This window comes from Schistocerca gregaria, chromosome 4 (genome assembly GCF_023897955.1).
Source record: "Schistocerca gregaria isolate iqSchGreg1 chromosome 4, iqSchGreg1.2, whole genome shotgun sequence".
NCBI classification, from domain to species: domain Eukaryota; kingdom Metazoa; phylum Arthropoda; class Insecta; order Orthoptera; family Acrididae; genus Schistocerca; species Schistocerca gregaria.
The window spans coordinates 757785926-757806001 of NC_064923.1; the positions used below are offsets into that span (position 1 = coordinate 757785926).

The window sequence follows — 20076 nt, forward strand, 5'->3', positions numbered from 1 at the left end:
GGCAGCAGTCGAACATTTTCTGTATCCAGAAACATGCGGTCGTGCATTATCCTGCTGAAATGTAGCCTTTCGCAGGGATCGAAAGAAGGGTAGAGCCACGGGTCGTAGCACATCTGAAATGTAAGGTCCACTGTTCGAAGTGCCTTCAATGCGAACAAGAGGTGACCGAGACGTGTAACCAATGGCACCCCATACCATCACGCCGGGTGATACGCCAGTATGGCGATGACGAATACACGCTCCCCATGTGCGTTCACCGCGATGTCGCCAAACATGTATGCGACCATCATGGTGCTGTAAACAGAACCTGGATTCATCCGAAAAAAATGACGTTTTGCTATTCGTGCACCCTGGTTCGTCTTTGAGTACACCATCGCAGGCACTTCTGTCTGTGATGCAGCGTCAAGGGTAACTGCAGCCATGGTCCATACTGCTGGAAATGTCGTCGAACTGTTCGTGCAGATGATTGTTGTCTTCCAATCGTCCCATCTGTTGACTCGGGGATCGAGACGTGGCTGCACGATCCGTTACAGCCATGCGGATAAGATGCCCCTCATCTCGACTGATAGTGATACGTGGCCGTTTCACCAGGCAACGGCGGTCAACTGCTGTTTGTGTATGAGAAATCAGTTGGAAACTTTCCTCGTGTCAGCACGTTGTATGTGTCGCCACCGGCGCGAACCTTGTGTGAATGCTCTGAAAAGCTAATCATTTGCATATCACAGCATCTTCTTCCTGTCGGTTAAATTTCGCGTCTGTAGCACGTCATCTTCGTGGTGCAGCAATTTTAATGGGCAGTAGTGATCTTCTTCGATAATTACGGATGTTGGACTGAAAATTGTTCATCTTATGATTTTAAACGACGATTTCATCTGGGGTTACATTGCAAGATCATTTTAATTTTTAATAGTTGTGCGATGTGCCGTTTGTTGGACATAAACTCCTGAGTAACTTGCTATATACAGGAGAAATCTCATCTCAGAGCATCAGATACATCTTAGCCGGTCACACTGTAGACAAAATCGTATACCTTGCGTGGCAGGGTGAGCCAGACCGGTGCGACGTGTTAGCGGCCGTTGGTGTGGCCAGCCTGACTGTGGTTTTTAGGCTGTTTTCCACGTCCGTTTATGCAAATAATGCTGTACTGATTGTCAGTTTCCGCTTCAGAAAGTACGGAATAGTTGCAATACGATAACACAAGAAGCAATGGGTGCTCTGTTGACAGATAAACGTCGCACACGACTTCCCTGCTGTACCTCAACTGATGAGCAGGGCCGCAGGAAGAGCAATCGGCGATTGAATTAAACAAACCTGCCAAATCACGTCTAACTACTCGACCCTGTACCACGTGGTAAACTCGGAGAAGGACGAGTTGGTCCAGTAGTGCCACGTGTCGCATGCCTACATCAGTGACGACAGCCGGTAAACTTACACACTGGTCCGCCAGGCAAACTCGTATAGGCGTGGATACTCAGATACAGAGCTATGTAAACAGGATACGACGCAGTGGTCGGTAACGCATCCATAAAACAAGTCTCTGGCCCAGTTGACAGATCGGTTACTGCTGCTAAAACGGCAGGTTATGAAGATTTAAGTGAGTTTGGACGTGGTGTTATAGTCGGCGCACGAGCGATGGGACACGGTATATCCGAGGTAGCGATGAAGTGGGGATTTTCCCGTACGACCATTTCACAAGTGTACCTCGAATATCGGGAATCCGGTAAAACATCAAATCACCGACATCGCTCCGGCCGGAAAAAGATCCTGTCAGGACGGGACCAACGATGACTGAAGAGAACCGCTCAACGTGACGCAAGTGCAACATTTCCAGAAAATGCTGCGGATTTCAATGGCGCGGCATGAACAAGTGTTAGCGAGCGAACCATTCAATGAAATATCATCGATATGGCCTTTCGGAACCGAAGGCCCACTCGTAAACCCTTGATGGCTGTACGCGACAAAGCTTTGCACGTAGCCTGGGTCCGTCAACACCGACATTGGACTGTTGTTGACTGGAAACATGTGGCCTGGTCTGACGAGTCTCGTTTCATATTGTATCGAGCAGATGGACAGGTATGAGTATGAAGACAACCTCATGAATCCATGGACGCTGCATGTCAGCAGGGGATTGTTCAAGATCGTGGAGGCTCTGTTATGGTGTGGGGCGTGTCCAGTTGGAGTAATATGGGACCCCTGATACGTCTAGATACGACTCTGACAGGTGACAGGTACGTAAACAACCTGTCTGATGACATGCATCCATTCATGTCACTGTGCATTCCGACGGACTTGGGAAATTCCAACAGGACAATGCGACACCCCACACGTCCAGAATCGCTACAGAGTGCTCGAGGAACACTCCTCTGAACATGAACATTATTGAGCATATCTGCGATGCCTTGCAACGTGCTGTTCAGAAGAGATCTCCACCCCCCCCGTACTCTCACGGATTTACGGACAGCCCTGCAGGATTCATGGTGTCAGTTCCCTCCAGCACTACGTCAGACATTAGTTGAGTCCATGCCACGTCGTGCTGCGGCACTTATGAGTGCTGACGGGGGCCCTACTCGATATTGGGAAGGTGTACCAATTTCTCTGGCTCTTCAGTGTATCTTAAGTTCGTGACTGGTATTATTCATCTCATTGTCTAGGAGTGAGTTTCGTGCTATATGCGGAAGGAATCTCATTTCAGAGCATCAGATACACCTTAGCTGGTCACACTTTAGACAACAACGTATACCTTGAATGCTATGGTGAGCCACACCTGTTAGCGGCCGTTGGTCTCTCCAGCCCGACTGCGGTTTTGAGTCGGTTTGCCACGTCCGCTTAGGCAAACAATGCTGGACTGGTCTTCAATTGCAGAAAGTACGATACACAAACAGTTGCAATTCGTTAACAAAAAGAACAAAGTGTGCACCGTACTCTACTCTCCTGCTGTGGCTTACCTGATGAGTAGGGCGCTGGGAAGAGCACTCTGCCAAACGATGACGAACTAGTGGACTCTGCACCGCGGGGTAAAGACTGGCGAAGGGAGGGTTAGTCAAGTGGTGTCACGTGTCGCATGCTTACGTCACTGACGACAGCCGGTAACCTTACATGATTTCAGCGGAATACCCTTCCGAACACTATGTTTCAGTTATCACCTTCACGTATTACAGACCTATTAGAGACTACGAAGTTGCCAGCCGATATCCTTTGGGTGCTTAGAGTAATACCGTTATATATTTAATTTTTTCATTTAATCCATAATATGTTCCTTTATCTGACTGAAGCTATGAAAGGGCCCGAACGTCACGTTCACATATTGAAATGCATCCCAATCATCAACATCACCATTATCTTCAGCCCCATTATAAACTATTTGACTTTCGCTGCAACGTAAATCTCTCCTCTAAGCATTTCGATGCTTTAAACTACGTGCCTGCCTGTTAATCCTGCGAATCGTATTTACAACAGACTGAGTGAACGGGTTTGAGAAGGAAATGCAAGGACTAAAAACGTACAAAAACGAAATCCTACAAAAAAGCTCAGAAAAGAACTTGAATAAAATATATACATATTGTGCATCCCTACAGTCGTCATGTACATGTTCTCTAGTTTCGGCAGATATTTTAAATTTCGATTTTTCAGGTTCTGATTGGCGTCAGCACCGACAAAAACGGCTTTCATGACACGCCCACTGTCGACTGAAAGCGTCGGTTTGTTACCCGTTACGAAATGAGCGGAATTTTACGTGTCAGTTTGACAGAGAGGAGCAAAATTTGTCTAGACATTGGAAAAACGAAACTGCAGATATCTAGCGAAACACCAGCAAAAAAACGCTCCAGAAGGCTCTGAGAGGGACACCTGATATGTATCAGAGAAGTCAGTTTCATTCATAGAATACATATCAGGACTCAGATATTGGAAAAGTATTTCATAAGGTATCGAGGTACCTGAATTGACGTTTTAATTAAGAGTTATCGTGTTAAAGATTAAAAATCCTCAAAAGTCAAGATCGGAAACAAATTTTTTTGTGATTACTGCTTTCAGTTACACAATATTTTCAGATATTACGTAGTCGTTTGAAGTTTCCTGTCACCTGACTTGACAATTTTATTGCGTAGGAGAGAAACGATCGGTCGTAATTTTTATATGAAGGACTGAAAATTTGACGAAGTCAACATACATGATGAAGTTGACAAGTCGGTCGACAGGAGACCAGGTCAGCTATGTAACATCTGAAGCTGGCTGAAGTGTAGGTCAGTCTAGTAATCAGATCAGAAATACATTTTCGACATTGACTTCGAGGGTTTACAGTCTTTAATGCAAGAACTGCGACAGATCGATCGTCTCCAACGATGGCAATGTCAACAAACATGATAATCTATATTAGTTCAAACGCCATCTTTCAGTTGAAACAAATTATCTGCGTATACAGGGTTGTACCCTCTCCCCGATGTTATTTAATCTGTATACTGAGCAAGCAGTAAAGGAAACAAAAGAAAAATTCGGAGTAGGTATTAAAATCCATGGAGAAGAAATAAAAACTGAGGTTCGCCGATGACATTCTAATTCTGTCAGAGACACCAAAGAACTTGGAAGAGCAGTTGAACGGAATGGACAGTGTCTTGAAAGAAGGATATAAGACGAACATCAACAAAAGTAAAACGAGGATAATGGAATGTAATCGAATTAAGTCGGGTGATGCAGAGGGAATTAGATTAGGAAATGAGACACTTAAAGTAGAAAAGAAGTTTTGCTATTTGGGGAGCAAAATAACTGATGACGGTCGAAGTAGAGAGGATATAAAATGTAGACTGGCAATGACAAGGAAAGCGTTTCGGAAGAAGAGAAATTTGTTAACATCGGGTACAGATTTAAGTACCAGGAAGTCTTTTCTGAAAGTATTTGTGTGAAGTGTAGCCATGTATGGAAGTGAAACATGGACGATAAATAGTTTAGAAAAGAAGAGAACACATGCTGTAGATTCCAGCGCACAACGTCATTACTTTCTCTGGTGCTACAGAAGAATGCTGAAGGTTAGATGGGTAGGCTACGTAACCAATAAGGAGGTACTGAATGGAATTGGGGAAAAGAGGTATCTGTGGTAAAACCTAACTAAAAGAAGGAATCGGTTGGTAGAAGCGCAATTTGTTACCATCGAGTATAGATTTAAGCCTCAGGAAGACGTTCCTGAAAGTATTTGTTTGGAGTGTAGCCATGTATCGAAATGAAACATGGACGATAAATAGTTTGGAGTTGAAGAGAATTGAAGCCTTCGAAATGTGGTGCCACAGAAGACTGCTGAAGATTAGATGGGTAGATCACATAACTAATGAGGAGGTATTGAATAGAATTGGGGAGAAGAAGAGTTTGTGGCACAACTTGACAAGAAGATGGGACCGGTTCGTAGGACATGTTCTGAGGCATCAAGGAATCACAAATTTAGCATTGGAGGGCAGCGTGGAGGGTAAAAATCGTAGAGGGAGACCAAGGGATGAATACACTAAGCAGATTCAGAAGGATGTAGGTTGCAGTAAGTACTGGGAGATGAAGAAACTAGCACAGAGTAGAGTATCATGGAGAGCTGCATCAAACCGGTCTCAGGACTGAAGACCACAACAACAACAACAACATTCCTTGCATTGCTTGCATTGCTTCAGAATTCATTTCAACGGAAGTGTCAAAAAGTGAGCTGAGCAGTGGTCTCACATCAGGCTGTGCGGTGTTAGTTCGTGGAAGCTGTACGCCACAAAACCTATTATGTCACGACGGATGGGAGATGGTTGCCACTTTCGGTAAATGCTCGTAATGCTTCGAATAATTGCTAAGGGCCCAACCAAATCCAAAATCTTGAGTCACGTGAAGAGTAATGATAACTGAAGTATGCAGTGACGAGCCAGAATATTGTGACCACGTGATCAGTACCGCATCGGTCCTCCTCTGGAACGCAGCAGAGCAGCCACCCAGCGTGGTGTGGTTTGGACAGGTACTTGTCGATCTCCGGAGGTAAGTCGCGTCAAATGTCTACGGACAGGTCACGTGACTGCTGTAAATCGCGGGCCAGTGGTTTGTGGGCGTTTGCCTCATAGCACCCCACATGTTCTGTACTGGATTCACATCAGGCGAATTGGTGGGAAGACATGTGTGTCCTTGTGGCAGGGACAGTTTATCGTGATGTAAGATGTCATTGCCGTCGGGGAAGATATGAAGCATGATGGGATGCAGGTGGTCCACAGTAATCTTAGCGTAGTCTACAGTGTCGGGATGCCTTCGATTACCACCACAGGTCCCGTGGTAGCCGAGCTGAAAGTTTCCCATTTCCCGTGCTACCGGCCTGAATCCGTAGCTCGGTGCGTGTTTCGTGCAACTATTTGCCTGGATGATGGCCTATCCTGACACCGCCATTGACGTGCTATAACAAGACACGTGATTCAGCCGAAGAGGTGACAAGTTTCCATCGAGCCAAATCGAATCTCGATAATCCTGACCCCGCTGCAATCGTAGTTAACGATGTCCCAGCGTGAACGTCCTAATATGTAAGGGCCCTCTGCTGATGATGAGCCATCAACGTCCAATACGTTGTCGCCTACGTTGGTAACACCGTCATCCAACCACTGTCGATAGTTGCTGTCGACAGCAGCAGACGAGCAGCTGATCAGCTTCGCTGTTTCGAGATGCTTGTCTCCAAGCGCCGCCTCATAACAATCCATTCTTTGCCAACGTCGTTTATGTCTGTTGGGTTCCCATACTTTGAGGACGTACCACGCCAGAATAAGGTCACGTTCTTCTCTGCTCCGCTTCGACGCTTTACTTGCCGCATCGGCACCAGCGACCTGCTATCTCGCTGTGGGCAGTGCTCATAAAGTTTCAGCTGATCAGTCAGAGTAAGAGGCGATTATGAAAAGAGACGCGTAATTTCAAGCAACTTTACGTTGTAACCGATTATTTTTGTTACGTTACATTACAACCAATTTATGTTATGGTGGACAAAGGACCGTCCATCTGCATCAGTAATCTATGTGTAGGGAAAGGTTGTTGTCAGTGGGATACCAAAAGAAAACGTATAATAAAATCCTCGGATATCGTAACAAATAAGTGCCAATACATTTCAAATTTTTTATTTTAGCATTTTTTTCAGCTGAAATAGGCGAATAACACTTATTCCAAATGAAGGTGGCTAAAAATAGAAATGTCACCTTCGAAAACAATAAAAAATTATTGGTTACCTAAACACTTATAAATTATTAGGAAACGTATAACGAGAACAGTTACTAAAATTTTGTTCATAGTCGCCTAGTTAGGGCTAAGTAAAGAGAAAATTCGAGGAGGTTCATTCAAGACAACTCGCAGAGCAATGATTAACAATACTTAGTCTCTGAGCACAGCACACAACTTTATATTGTGAATATGACAAAATTTTGTGAATTGATCTTAGTTTCCAATGAGGGCTGCAGAAATTCAATCACTATTACCGTATCAGTACGGCGGTTCACTGACTAATATTAGTCACTTTCAACAACCTAACGCAAATCTTAGCTGTTCACTGTCGCTTTGTGTCTTCGTGGAACAACGCGCGACTAAGACGGCAAATCTTTTGCAAGACGGAGTGCACGTAATGACCGTCAGTGTCCACCTGTCCTCAATGCCCACAGAGAAATCGAGCCTTCCCATCGAACCTTTTGGTGGTAACCTTACCCTACATCGAGTACTTACAATCGAACTTTGATTTAGGATAAGAGCAGAGAATACAATAGATTTATGTAAGACGGTACTGAATACTAGTCGTCACCAGATTTTGATTTGACAGAGGTACAAAGATGTGCAGTTTCGTGATATTTCTAGAACGAAATTTTCATCCTGCAGCGGAGTGAGCCGCTAATACGAAATTTCCTGGCAGATTAAAACTGTGTGCCAGATCGAGAATCGACCTCAGGACCTTTGCCTCTGGAGGGAAAGTGCTCTACCGACTCAGCTATCCAAGGACGACTTACGAATCTTCCGCACACAATCAATTCTGCCAGTACCTCGTCTCCTACCTTCCATATTTCTCTCTCTTCGCAAGAGGGCTTCTGTGAAGTTTGAAAGGTAGGAGACTAGGTATTGGCAGAATTGAAACTGTTAGGAGGGATCCTGAGTCGTGCTTGGATAGCTCAGTTCGTAGAGCACTTTCCCTCGAAAGGCAGAGGTCCCGAGATCGAGTCTCGGTGCGGCGCACAGTGTTAGGCTCCCTGGAAGTTACAGTTTGCTACTTACTTCCTGGCGGCCTACTTCTTGTTGCACCACCTGCCTCTTCTGAGCCGCCGTTTAGACGGGCCCTGGTCAGCTACAGTGTCCGGCGTGTGCCCGCAGGCACCGCGACGGGGTGCGCCTGCGGCCGAGCCGGCGCGCCGTCATGACCCTGGACCACGACGGCGCGGTGCAGCTGTCGCTGGGCGGCGTGACGCGCCGCGACGCCGGCGTCTACACGTGCACCGCCACCAACGCCGTGGGCCGCGCAGAGACCAGCGCCACCGTCACCGTGCTGTCCGCCGACGCCGACGCCGCCCCCGCCACCGACGACGACGCCACCACCGACTCCGTGCAGCGGACGCCGCAGCTGCTCACGCCGGACGTACCGTGAGTACTTCCATCGCGTTCCTCCAGGTGTCGCCCTTCTGTCCGAAGACTGGTTGATGCAGCTCTCCACACTATCCTGTGACAGTCTCTTCATCTCCGAGTAACTACGGTAACCTACATCCTCGTAAATCTGTTTGCTGTCTCCACTTGGTCTCCCTCTACAACTTTTACACTTCCCTCCAGTGCTTAATTGGTGATCCCTCGATTTAAGAAGGTGTCCTACCAACCGATCCCTTCTTCTAGTCAAACTATGTCGCAAATTTCTTTTCTCCCCAGACCATTCATTAGTTCCTGATAGTTACACGATCTACCCATCTAATGTTCGACGTCATTCTGTAGCACCACATTTCAAAAGCTTTATTTTACCCTTGCTCGACTGTGTAGCCACAAACTTAATACACCTTAATTTGCACAAGTTCGCTTTTTCAGAGTATTTCATTTTTTATTTACCTTGCCGCAGTGGTAACACCGGTTCCCGTCAGATAGCCGCAGTTAACGGCTCTCGGGCTGGGCTAGCACCTGGATTGGTGGCTCTCCGGTGTGCTGAGCGCTGTTGGCAAGCGGGGAACACTCAGCCCTTGTGAGGCAAACTGAGGAGCTACTTGATTTAGAAGTAGCGGCTCCGCTCTCGGGAACTGGCATACGGCCGGGAGAGCGATGTGCTGACCACATTCCCCTCCATATCCAAATTCAGTGACGCCTATGGTCTGAAGATGACGCGGCGGCCGGTCGGTATGGTTGGGCCTTCATGGACTGTTCGGGAGGAGTTTAGTTTTACTTTAGTTTTCAAATGGACGTGACGGAAATACAGTCCGTAGCCGGGCCGCCTTCAGTGGATTCGACAGACGTATCCGTCCTCAGCCATCTGCCGCTTGTAGCTAAGCGATGAGCTTCAGAGCATCAGGTCCTAATGCTTTCTCTACTAGAGGCTACTTCTCGCCACACAGGCTAATATATACAAAAAATGCTTCCAATGGCTCTGAGAACTATGGAACTATGGGACATCTCAGCTCATCAGTCCCCTAGAACTTAGAACTATTTAAACCTAACTAACCTAAGGACATCACACACATCCATGCCCGAGGCAGGATTCGAACCTGCAACCGTAGCGGACGCGCGAATCCTGACTGAAACGCCTAAAACCGCTCAGCCACACCGCCCGGCGCTAATATATTCTAGGTCATCTATACTCCTTGCGGGGCAACGGCCTTGTCACCAAAGTTAAGCGCTGTCGGGCGTGGTCGGCTCTTCGATGGGTGACCATCCAGACCGCATTACGATCTTGCCATTTTTCGGGGTGCACTCAGTCTCGTGATGCCAATTGAGGAGCTATTCGACCGAATAGTTGCGGCTTCGGTCAAGAATACCATAATAATGACCGGCAGAGCGGTGTTCTGACCACACGCCCCTCCTATCCGCATCCTCATCTGAGGAAGACACGGCGGTCGGATGGTCCCGATGGGCCACTTGTGGCCTGAAGACGGAGTGCTGTAACACTTGCATTGTTTATATTGGCAGCCATACTGAAAAGGTAATGTTGTTGTGGTCTTCAGTCCTGAGAGTGGTTTGATGCAGCTCTCCTGTGTAAGCTTCTTCATCTCCCAGTACCTACTGCAACCTACATCCTTTTGAATCTGCTTAGTGTATTCATCTCTTGGTCGCCCTCTACGATTTTTACCCTCCACGCTGCGCTCCAATACTAAATTGGTAATCCCTCGACGTCTCAGAACATGTCCTACCAACCGATCCCTTCTTCTAGACAAGTTGTGCCACAAACTTCTCTTCTCCCTAATCCTATTCAGTACCTCCTCATTAGTCATGTGATCTACCCATCTAATATTCAGCATTCTTCTGTAGCACCTCATTTTGAAAGCTTCTATTCTCCTCTTGTCAAAACTATTTATCGTCCATGTTTCACTTGCATACATGGTAATAACTTCTCCGATTGTTTACGAGTTTCCTAATGATTTGCTTGGTAAGGCTAATTTTATTTACCTCGACGACTGGCACGCTATTTCAGATTTCTTTCACAGATTTACGATTAAGTAGATGCAGGATTTCGGAACATTGCGGCCAACAGGAGAGAATTCCCTCACGTCACGTAAAATGAAAGAAGAAGGGAGACTGCGGAACGACGTAGAGAAACAAGCAGATGCTGAAGAAACGGAAGGACAAGATAGACGTCGTGATGGTTAGCAATTTGGAGACCATACCCCTCAAAGAAATAAACTGAAATAATGGCATAGTGCAAAAGCGAAGCGTTGTCATGGATTACAACAAGAATGTGAGAGGTTTGGACTGAGGCAACACCCTGTTGCAAAGCTACCTAATGGGTCGAAGCTGATTGAAAAAAAATATTGTCAGAAGGTGTCCGTCGCGCTTCAGTCGATACGTTCCGTGAAAAAAACGTGGCGGCCAAAAGAGCAGATTCAAATTCATGAACGGCCCCAAAAAAAGCAACTTACCTTGCAGCCACGCATTTTCCAAAAGTTTACCAAGCTCAACGAAGAAATGACTAGAAGTAGATGTACAGAATGCGACAGAAGCAATATCATTCTCTCCTTTAATAAATTCTATTCGTTCGTTATACACTTTACTTTTGGTCCATGAACTATAATAATAAACTAAGAAACGTTTCACTGAATGAGCGAGGCACATTGAGTGACTGCGCCAGCCCGCGCAACAGGGGCAAAATACTGGCAGAAGGAGAGCAGCGTGTGGCGTAGTAGAAACACCCACTTAAAGGTTAAATTACACTAACCGTTGTTTTTTCCTCACGCTCTTTCCGGATACTTTCAGGATATTATTGGTTTTCAACTGTAATGTATAATATTGGCAAATTTCTTACAGCACACACTGCCTGATCGAAAGTATCTCTGCAGGTACTAGGCGACATCAGGCTTACTGAGGACATTTTCAGTGAGGTGTGCGAACATACGCGGAGGGATGGCTGCCCATTATTCATAAAGAGCCGACCCCAGAGAAAGTAAGGGCGCTGTGCGCTGGAGTCAGCAGCGAACCCGGTGGCCTGACCCAGCCCAAAGATGTCGTACTGGGCTCAGGTCGCGACTTCCGACAGGTCCGTCCATTTCACGAATGGCGTCGTTCTCAAAACATTGCCTCACAGATCCCGCATTATGGCGGGGCGGGGTGCACTGTCACGCTCACACAAGCAATCATCATCTGCGAACTGTTCCTTTATTCTATGCAGTACAAAATGCTATAGAATGTGTTCAGTTCAAAGACTGGTGTGATGCAGCTCTCCATATTACTCTATCCTGTACACTGTACAAGCCTCTTCACCTCCGACTAACTACTGCAACCTAAATCCTTCTGAATCTGCTTACTGGATTCATCTCTTGGTCTCCCTCTACGTTTTTTACCCCCTACGCTTCTCTCCTGCACTAAATTGTTGATCCATTGACGCCTCAGAATGTGTCCTACCAACCGATTCCTTCTTTTAGTTAGGTTTTACCACAGATACCTCTTTTCCCCAATTCCATTCAGTACCTCCTTGTTGGTTACGTAGCCTACCCATCTAACCTTCAGCATTCTTCTGTAGCACCAGAGAAAGTAATGACGTTGTGCGCTGGAATCTACAGCATGTGTTCTCTTCTTTTCTAAACTATTTATCGTCCATGTTTCACTTCCATACATGGCTACACTTCATACAAATACTTTCAGAAAAGACTTCCTGGTACTTAAATCTGTACCCGATGTTAACAAATGTCTCTTCTTCCGAAACGTTTTTCTTGCCATTACCAGTCTACAATTTATATCCTCTCTACTTATTTTGCTTTCGAAATTGCAGAACTCATTTCCTGCTTTAAGAGTCTCATTTCCTAATCTAATTCCCTCAGCGTCACATGATTTAATTTGACTAATTCCATTATCCTTGTTTTGCTTTTGCTGATGTTCATCTTATATCCTCCTTTCAAGACACTGTCCATTCCGTTCAACTGCTCTTCCAGGTCCTTTGCTGTCTCCGACAGAATTACAGTGTCATCAGCAAAGCTCAGAGTTTTTATTTATTCTCCCTGTACTTTAATTCCTACTACAAATTTTTCTTTTGTTTCCTTTACTTTTTGCTCAACATACAGACTGAATAACATCGTGGATAGGCTACAACGATGGCTGACTCCCTTTTCAACTACTGCTTCCCTTTCGTGCCCCTCGACCCTTATAACTGCCATCTGGTTTCTGTACAAATTGTAAATAACCTTTTGCTCCCTGTGTTTTACCCTTGCCACCTTCATAATTTGAGAGTATTTCAGTCAACATTGTCAAAAGCTTTCTGGGAGTCTACAAATGCTATAAACGTAGCTTTGTAGTTCTTTAACCTATCTCTTATGAGAAGTCGTAGGGTCAAGACTGCTAAAATATTCAAATGGCTCTGAGCACTATGGGACTTAGCATCTGAGGTCATCAGTCCCCTAGAACTTAGAACTACTTAAACTTAACTAACCTAAAGACATCACACACATCCATGTCCGAGGCAGGATTCGAACCTGCGACCGTAGAGGTCTCGGGGTTCCAGACTGCAGCGCCTAGAACCGCACGCCACTTCGGCCGGCTGCTACTTCTCATATCTTCAAAATTTTCAACTGAGGGACATTTGTAGTCTGTCTTCGACCTGACACTTAGATATTGTCGTCCGAAAAGTAAGTGTTCTTACAATCGCATAACACCGAATCTTTAGCGTCATCCTAAGCTTCCCAGCTACGAATATACGCAGGAGAGGTAGACTACGCATACCTGCCTCTGCTCGGATTTGGGTCTTTTCTTTCTTTTCCGAGTTAATCTGTTCCTACCAATAAAGAGATACGTTTTTTCGTTCAGCTGTTGTTTCTTCTTAGAAGCTGAGTGCCAGCACTGGAGTGAAGGGGCAGAGCGCTCACGCCACTGAGGCCGCACCGTGCAGTGGTATGTTGTGTGCTTGCAGGTACTCTCAGGAGCCGATGTTCCTGACGAAGCCGCGCTCGTCCGAGGCTCGCGAGGGCGACACCGTAGTCATCCAGTGCGAGGTGGTGGGTGACCCCAAGCCCGACGTCTTCTGGCTGCGAGACTTCCTCAAGGTCAGTGACCGGCCGTCAGCAGAGGCGGCTGCTTTCCACAGATTTTCTGTTTTCTTGGAAGCTTAAATCGACTGTCGAGCGCGACTGCAGTATCATCTGCCGTCGAAGAGTACCTCGAAAATACGTACATCATTCCTGTAGTACACGGTAGCCGTGTGTTTGCGTTAGCATAGTACTGACTGTACATATCTAAAGAATAAAAGTACCATCGACACCATCAACTTTAGAAAAGGTGAAAGCTTATTTGTTTCTTTCCAGAAATAGTGGACATCTCTAATCTTATAAAAACATGGTTTGTTACTGAACATAAAATACGTTATGGCGCTCCAGTGCCTTCATCGTGGAGTGTTTCTCGTTCGGAAAATAATCATTTTGCCTCTGAGTAATAACGGTTCAATGAAAGTGAAACTTATAAACTCTATTCTAGTTTAAAATTACGCTTTATACTACACTAGGTTGATTGTCGTTGGTTTTTCCTGGAACTGCGCATTTTTGGTAGGGTTATTCGGAAAGTAAGGAACGATCGGTCGCGAAATGGAAACCACAGTGAAAAATCATATGACGTTGTGCACAAGTGTGTTGGGCAGTGTCTCTAGTACGCCCGTCGATCGTGTTACGTCGTTCTCTTTAGTTCTGCGCACACAGGGAGCACTTAAAGATACCTACAACAATAATGTCTTCCTCCAAGTACGAGGGCCTGGTGAGAAACTTTGCCTGAAGCTATGCAGCCAACATTAGATAACTGTCGTGCGTTTTCTTCTTCAAGGTAATTCTCAGCCGCATTCTGCATGGGCAATGAAGATGTTCCTGCATCATTTTCTATTGGAAATGTTGGATTACCCACAATACAGTCCGTAATTGCCTCCCTCCGAGTTTCATCTCTGCTCACCTAATCCGCTGGCTATGAAGACAACATTTTGGCACACACAATAAGCTGTAGGCCAGCGTAAACAATTGGTGGAAAGCACTGGCGGCCGCTTTCTATAACGAGGGTATTGGATGTTGGCACAACGCTACGATAAACGTCTAAGTCGGAACGGCAACTGTGGAGATAAGCAGCTGGAAGCTGTAGCTAACAGTTCCAGATAAAACTATTTTGATTTTCACTGTGGTTTCCATTTCGCGACCTATCATTCCTTACTTTCCGAACAGCCATCGTATAAATGTAACTACTTTAATGGTCGTAAGCCTCTCTAACGTTATGCAGCGCCTGTTAGCAAATCGCGGAATCGTGAAATTAAATTCTAGTGTACCGAGCGAAGCCTACAGTGCTTGTAATGTAGAGTTACCTCTGTCGAAAATAAGTGACATTTGTTACATATTTTTATGCTCATTAAGTTACTTGGAAAATATGTAGTAGGTGATAACTTGCTCTATTAAAAAAAAAAAAAAAACTCTCGTGAAATGTTGCGGAAACGAGTTTGGGGCCATGAAGATCTCAAGCTACTTTTCCAGAATATCGGAAAATACACAGACATCCGCAACCATTTTAGAAACTTACAGTATTGTAACATTTCGTGACAGGGTTTCCTCTAAAATTCTTTTTTTTTTAACAGCTAAATGAATACTGACATTGTTCAGACACGGGAATTGTGCTAATAACAGCATCAAACGGCAGTTTTTTTTTTTTTATATATATATAACTCTAGCCCTTGTTTCGCTACCTGCTCGTCGTCCTCCCCTGGTATGCTACCGGAGCATGAACGTTGTGACAAACGTAAAATTAAAAAAAAAAACAATTAAAGGAGCTGACAGCGTTCCAATAAGAGTTCAACACTGGAGTGGTCCTAATGTTTCAAGTTTTTCTTTTTCCACTCCCACTTTAGTTCCGTTGCACAAAAAATGAGTTGTATGTCACTTAGGTTCAATAACAAAAGGAGAAGGAGTGCACCTCGGTTCCTACATTTGAAAAACAATCGCATAAAAGTCTTTTTTATTTCTTATCTAAGAAATATTTTTCGGAAGTAACTAATGAACCACTAAGTTCGTTACTTTCAGATTGATTATTAGTACTGATGCATATCTATCAGACTGTTGTGTTCAAATTTTCTGAGGCAAACATGCGGAATAATCACATGCCCGAGGCAGGATTCGAAACTGCGACCGTAGCGGTCGCTCGGTTCCAGACTGTAGGGCCTAGAACCGCTCGGCCACACAGACCGGCAAGATGTGATGGAATGACCATGTTTGTTAGTGACTGAAATTAATATTTGAAGCGAGTGGTACGCGAGCAAACGTAAAGGAGCTAAAGATGAAGACAGTGTACTTAAAAGTAACGCTTCATCTTATCAGAATTGGAAGACGTCTGGGATTGTCCGGACGGGAGGGGCTCCGAGCGCACTGCTCACTCTGTATTATGTTTGCTCATCAGGTTCGGAGGGACCACGCGGGTTGAAAGTACGTGGCCATGAAAGAGGTCGGTACATACTTTACAAAACGCTGACAAAAGTTTGTAAACTAAATTGTGACGGTATGTATGAATGAAAAATACACCACACTGAAAAGTTTTGAGCTATTGAGAGAATCTCCTGTACAGAATGGAAGGAGTGTGCCTCAATGAAATCTTTCAACTTCGTCTGGAATACCCGTTGTTTTTCCCCAATCCTGCTGCAAGCCTGTCGAAAATGAAACTTGCTAAGTAGTGCACACGTTTCTGTACAATGCTTAAGGAAGTGTTATTCAAGCGCGTTTCTTCTGTCTTGTGTTCAGTAGCTGAATGTGGCAGTTTCTTGTGAATCATTGAGTACTGTCAACAGCAAATTCCACGGAGGTAAAATACAGGGGATCAAAGAACGATGCAGAAGGGTAAATATATGAAGAAAAGTCTGGTAAACACAGGCCGTGAAATGCTGTGAGCACTTGTTCAATAGAAGAGATGTTTTCCGCAGTATCTAAAATGAACAAGTGATCATAGTTCTTACGTTATGTATTTTGGACCCTGTTTACTAGAGATTCCTTGATGCATTTAGCTTACCCCGTCATCCCTGAAAGTTGGTAACATCGTCACGGAATCACCATTTATATAGAGGAGTGGCAGGGTCGCCATTCGCAGTCACATGAACAACAGCCTGCGCCAACTTCGCTACCTCCCACCTCAGGTCAGTGTTAGCGGAACGTTCGGAATATAACAACATAATACATTATGAACGTTAGGAATATAACAACGTGGGACATAACATAGTGAAACAAGTAAAGAAAAATCCCCATTCCAGTGTTAGAGACAGCGGAGACTATTTTTATGAGAGGTTACTGATTTTTCATATCATCCAACCAATGCGACCCATAAGAGGAGGAAGCAGCCTGCGTAAATCAAGCAATGAATCAATTTATTACGAAGTAATCTTTTCCTAAGTTGATGGGTTTCTTTCTTTTTCTGGTTTTGCCGACTTTGACGACCTAGGGGGACCCTTTCCCATTATCCTACTAAACCAGAACTTGAAACTGCTCTGTTTTACATTGAATGGAACCAAACTGAACTCGTATCCTAAGAAGAAAACTATGAGAAATTTTAAAATACGCCATATAAGAACCCCCTCATTGAACAACTATTGAAAAGCAGGCAGAACACTTGGGGAGTAGGCCTGCCACGCTGCCGTGTTCCGCGGGATAATGTGATCGCCATAACGGCAAGCTTAGCTTACTTTGCCCGCCTAGGATGCCGCCTCCCCCCTCCCTCCCGCTTACGGAACCCGGCAGGATCCGCTTGTTGAGCGCGTGATTTAGTGCCGCATTGCTATCACGATTTGCGCGGCGCTACACTTGCTTACCGGATCGCGATACCGGCTCCCACATAAATCAGCATAGGGTAATAGGCAGGGGTCGCGGCGGGCGGCGGGGGCGGCGGCGGCGACGGGGGCGGCGGGAGCGGTGGGGTGCGGCGGGGGCGGCGGGGGAGGCGGGGGCGGCGGGGGCGGCGGGGGCGGCGGGGGGCGGTGGGGGGCGGCGGGGGCGGCGGGGGCGGCGGGGGCGGCGCGAGCCGTGCTCATTAGACGCGCCGTCCGCAGAGACAACAACTCAAGTCCGCTCCTACTGCTGCTACGCGAAGCACCGTTTAACTATTGTTATTATTTCTAGCACTTACTTGCAACGAATTGCTAGCTGATCCCGATCTTGATTCAGATGTTGGCTTAGCTGATTCGTGGTCTTGACCCGTTACGTATATAAAATGATGCGTGGGAAGTTGAGCCAGCGATTAGGACTCGAACCCAGATCCCCTGCTTTTCGCGAGCAGTTGCCGTAATATTTTCGCTATTCGAGCACGTCTCCTAGAGTGATCGCACTTGCCTCCTATGCAATCTAGACATACTGCCCAGGGGAAACACACTGACCGTTTTGTAAAACTCTTTGCCACACAGCCTGTCCCATTTACCTTCGCCACTCCAGATAACTTATTGTCTGAAGTAAAATAAAAAATATCATCGAGCTGAGTTGTCAAGTTATCAGAGAGACCTTAAGTGGCATCAATACCTTTCTGCAAATTAAGTAAGTCTTTTTAACCGTAGCTTACTATGTTGTTGTTGGGGTCTTCAGTCCAGAGACTTATTACCCAAGAAGACGCCATCATCAGTAAAGCTGATTGCGGCTGTAGTTTCCCCTTGCTTTCAGCCGTTCGCCGTACCAGCACAGCAAGGTCGTTTTGGATAGTGTTGCAAGGCCAGATCAGTGAATCATTCAGACCGTTGGCCCTGCAACTACTGAAAAGGCTGCTGCCCCTCTTCAGGAACCACACGTTTGTCTGGCCTCTCAACAGATACCCCTCCGTTGTGGTTGCACCTACGGTACGGCCATCTGTATCACTGAGGCACGCAAGCCTCCCCACCAACGGCAAGGTCCATGGTTCACTGAACCCTCTTGACATTTCGATTTCAGTTGGTACCAATTCGCGGTCTCCGCCAGTCTAGTGTTGTCGGTAAGACACACATATATACTATTGGGGACAATTCGGTACTTTATTTGTAATCAGTATATAGGATTAACTTTTCATGTGTTTTACTGTTCAAATACTTTTCAGTTACTTCATCGATCAATACTGTTGCGATATCCTTTGTGTTGTACTCCATCCTCGCAGATTAGTACCACTCTTTTTGATGTGGTATGATATAAACGGATGCGCCAATTAAACTGGTATAGACATGCGTGTTCCCTACTTTCTTTTGCACGGATTCACGATTCGATATCTTGAACTGCTGACGAAGTAATAGGAGAGTAAGTTTAGGGCCATTCACATTTTATGAGGTGTACCACGTAACATGCCCACCTACAGTGCCTCTCAAACTGTTGAAGATATCCAAAACAGATTTTGTATGTCGTCGTGGAATTAAAGACAGCAAATATATTACGATGAATTCAGTCCTAGTAATTTTTATCTGCCAAGGCATCGATGCAGTTATGTGTACTGAAACTCAGTTAATTTGTTCAAAAATTCTTTTAGACGAAAACTTATCCACTATCAAGGAGTTTATAAGTTATTGGCGCTATGGGAAAGTATAGTATTACTTTCAAAGAAGTTTGTCTACAGAAACTTTAATCCAGGAACACAAACGGTATAATGATCATATCTCAACACAAGTATAATTAATTATTTTTGGACGCCAGTATATCCCTGCGACTTCTCCAAGAAAACGTATTTGTACTTTGCATTCTCTAAGGTGTGGTGAGAAGCTAGGACATTAGACGAGGCAGATTAAGTCTCTTTTCTGAAACATTAAGTGTGACACATTTAAGGTCATCACTACAAAAGATTGCCACCTATATCAGTAACTGAGCCTTTTCTTTGCAAGACGATGAATAACTGCCGGCGGGGGTGGCCGAGCGGTTCTGGGCACTACAGTCTGGAACCGCGTGACCGCTACGGTCGCAGGTTCGAATCGTGCCTCGGGCATGGATGTGTGTGATGTCCTTAGGTTACTTAGTTTTAAGTAGTTTTAAGTTCTAGCAGACTGGTGACCTCAGATGCTAAGTCCCATAGCGCTCAGAGCCATTTGAACCATTCTTTGATGAATAACTGATCCCATCAAATTGAGCCTTAGCAAGTGTCTCACAGAGCACAGTATTGGTTCAACTTTATACTGACAAGTATAAACACGTAGTCTAGGGTCGGTTCCATTATCGCTGGGACACGTTCAGCCGGCGGCACACGTCCACTGCTGCACGTCTTAAGTGTGTTCAGACAAGCGAATGGTCAGCTTCGCCGCAGCAGGAAACGAGGCTTACTTCCTGTTAAATGTTGATGAAATAACATGTAAAAATCATGCTGAATAATTCCCGTAAAATACACAGGTTTTACCGTGTCTTGCTTCATTCAGGGGCCTGCCACTGTCCGAGTTGGCAGTCCGGAAAGACAGATGCGTCCTGCGGGAGCTGTTACTCATTTCTAAGCTCACGATTGTATTACGCATCG

At 45.5% G+C, this 20076-nt stretch overlaps 1 protein-coding gene across 2 annotated transcripts in view; it reads left to right on the plus strand.

Annotated features, from left to right (window-relative positions):
• Positions 1-20076, plus strand: part of LOC126266718 (titin homolog) — a 1013152-nt gene that overhangs the window by 401624 nt on the left and 591452 nt on the right. For both annotated transcript variants that reach the window (XM_049971188.1, XM_049971189.1), the window contains exons 18-19: positions 8335-8601; positions 13544-13676. In XM_049971188.1, coding sequence (XP_049827145.1) covers positions 8335-8601; positions 13544-13676 — 400 coding nt within the window. The remainder of the gene's footprint in view (positions 1-8334; positions 8602-13543; positions 13677-20076) is intronic.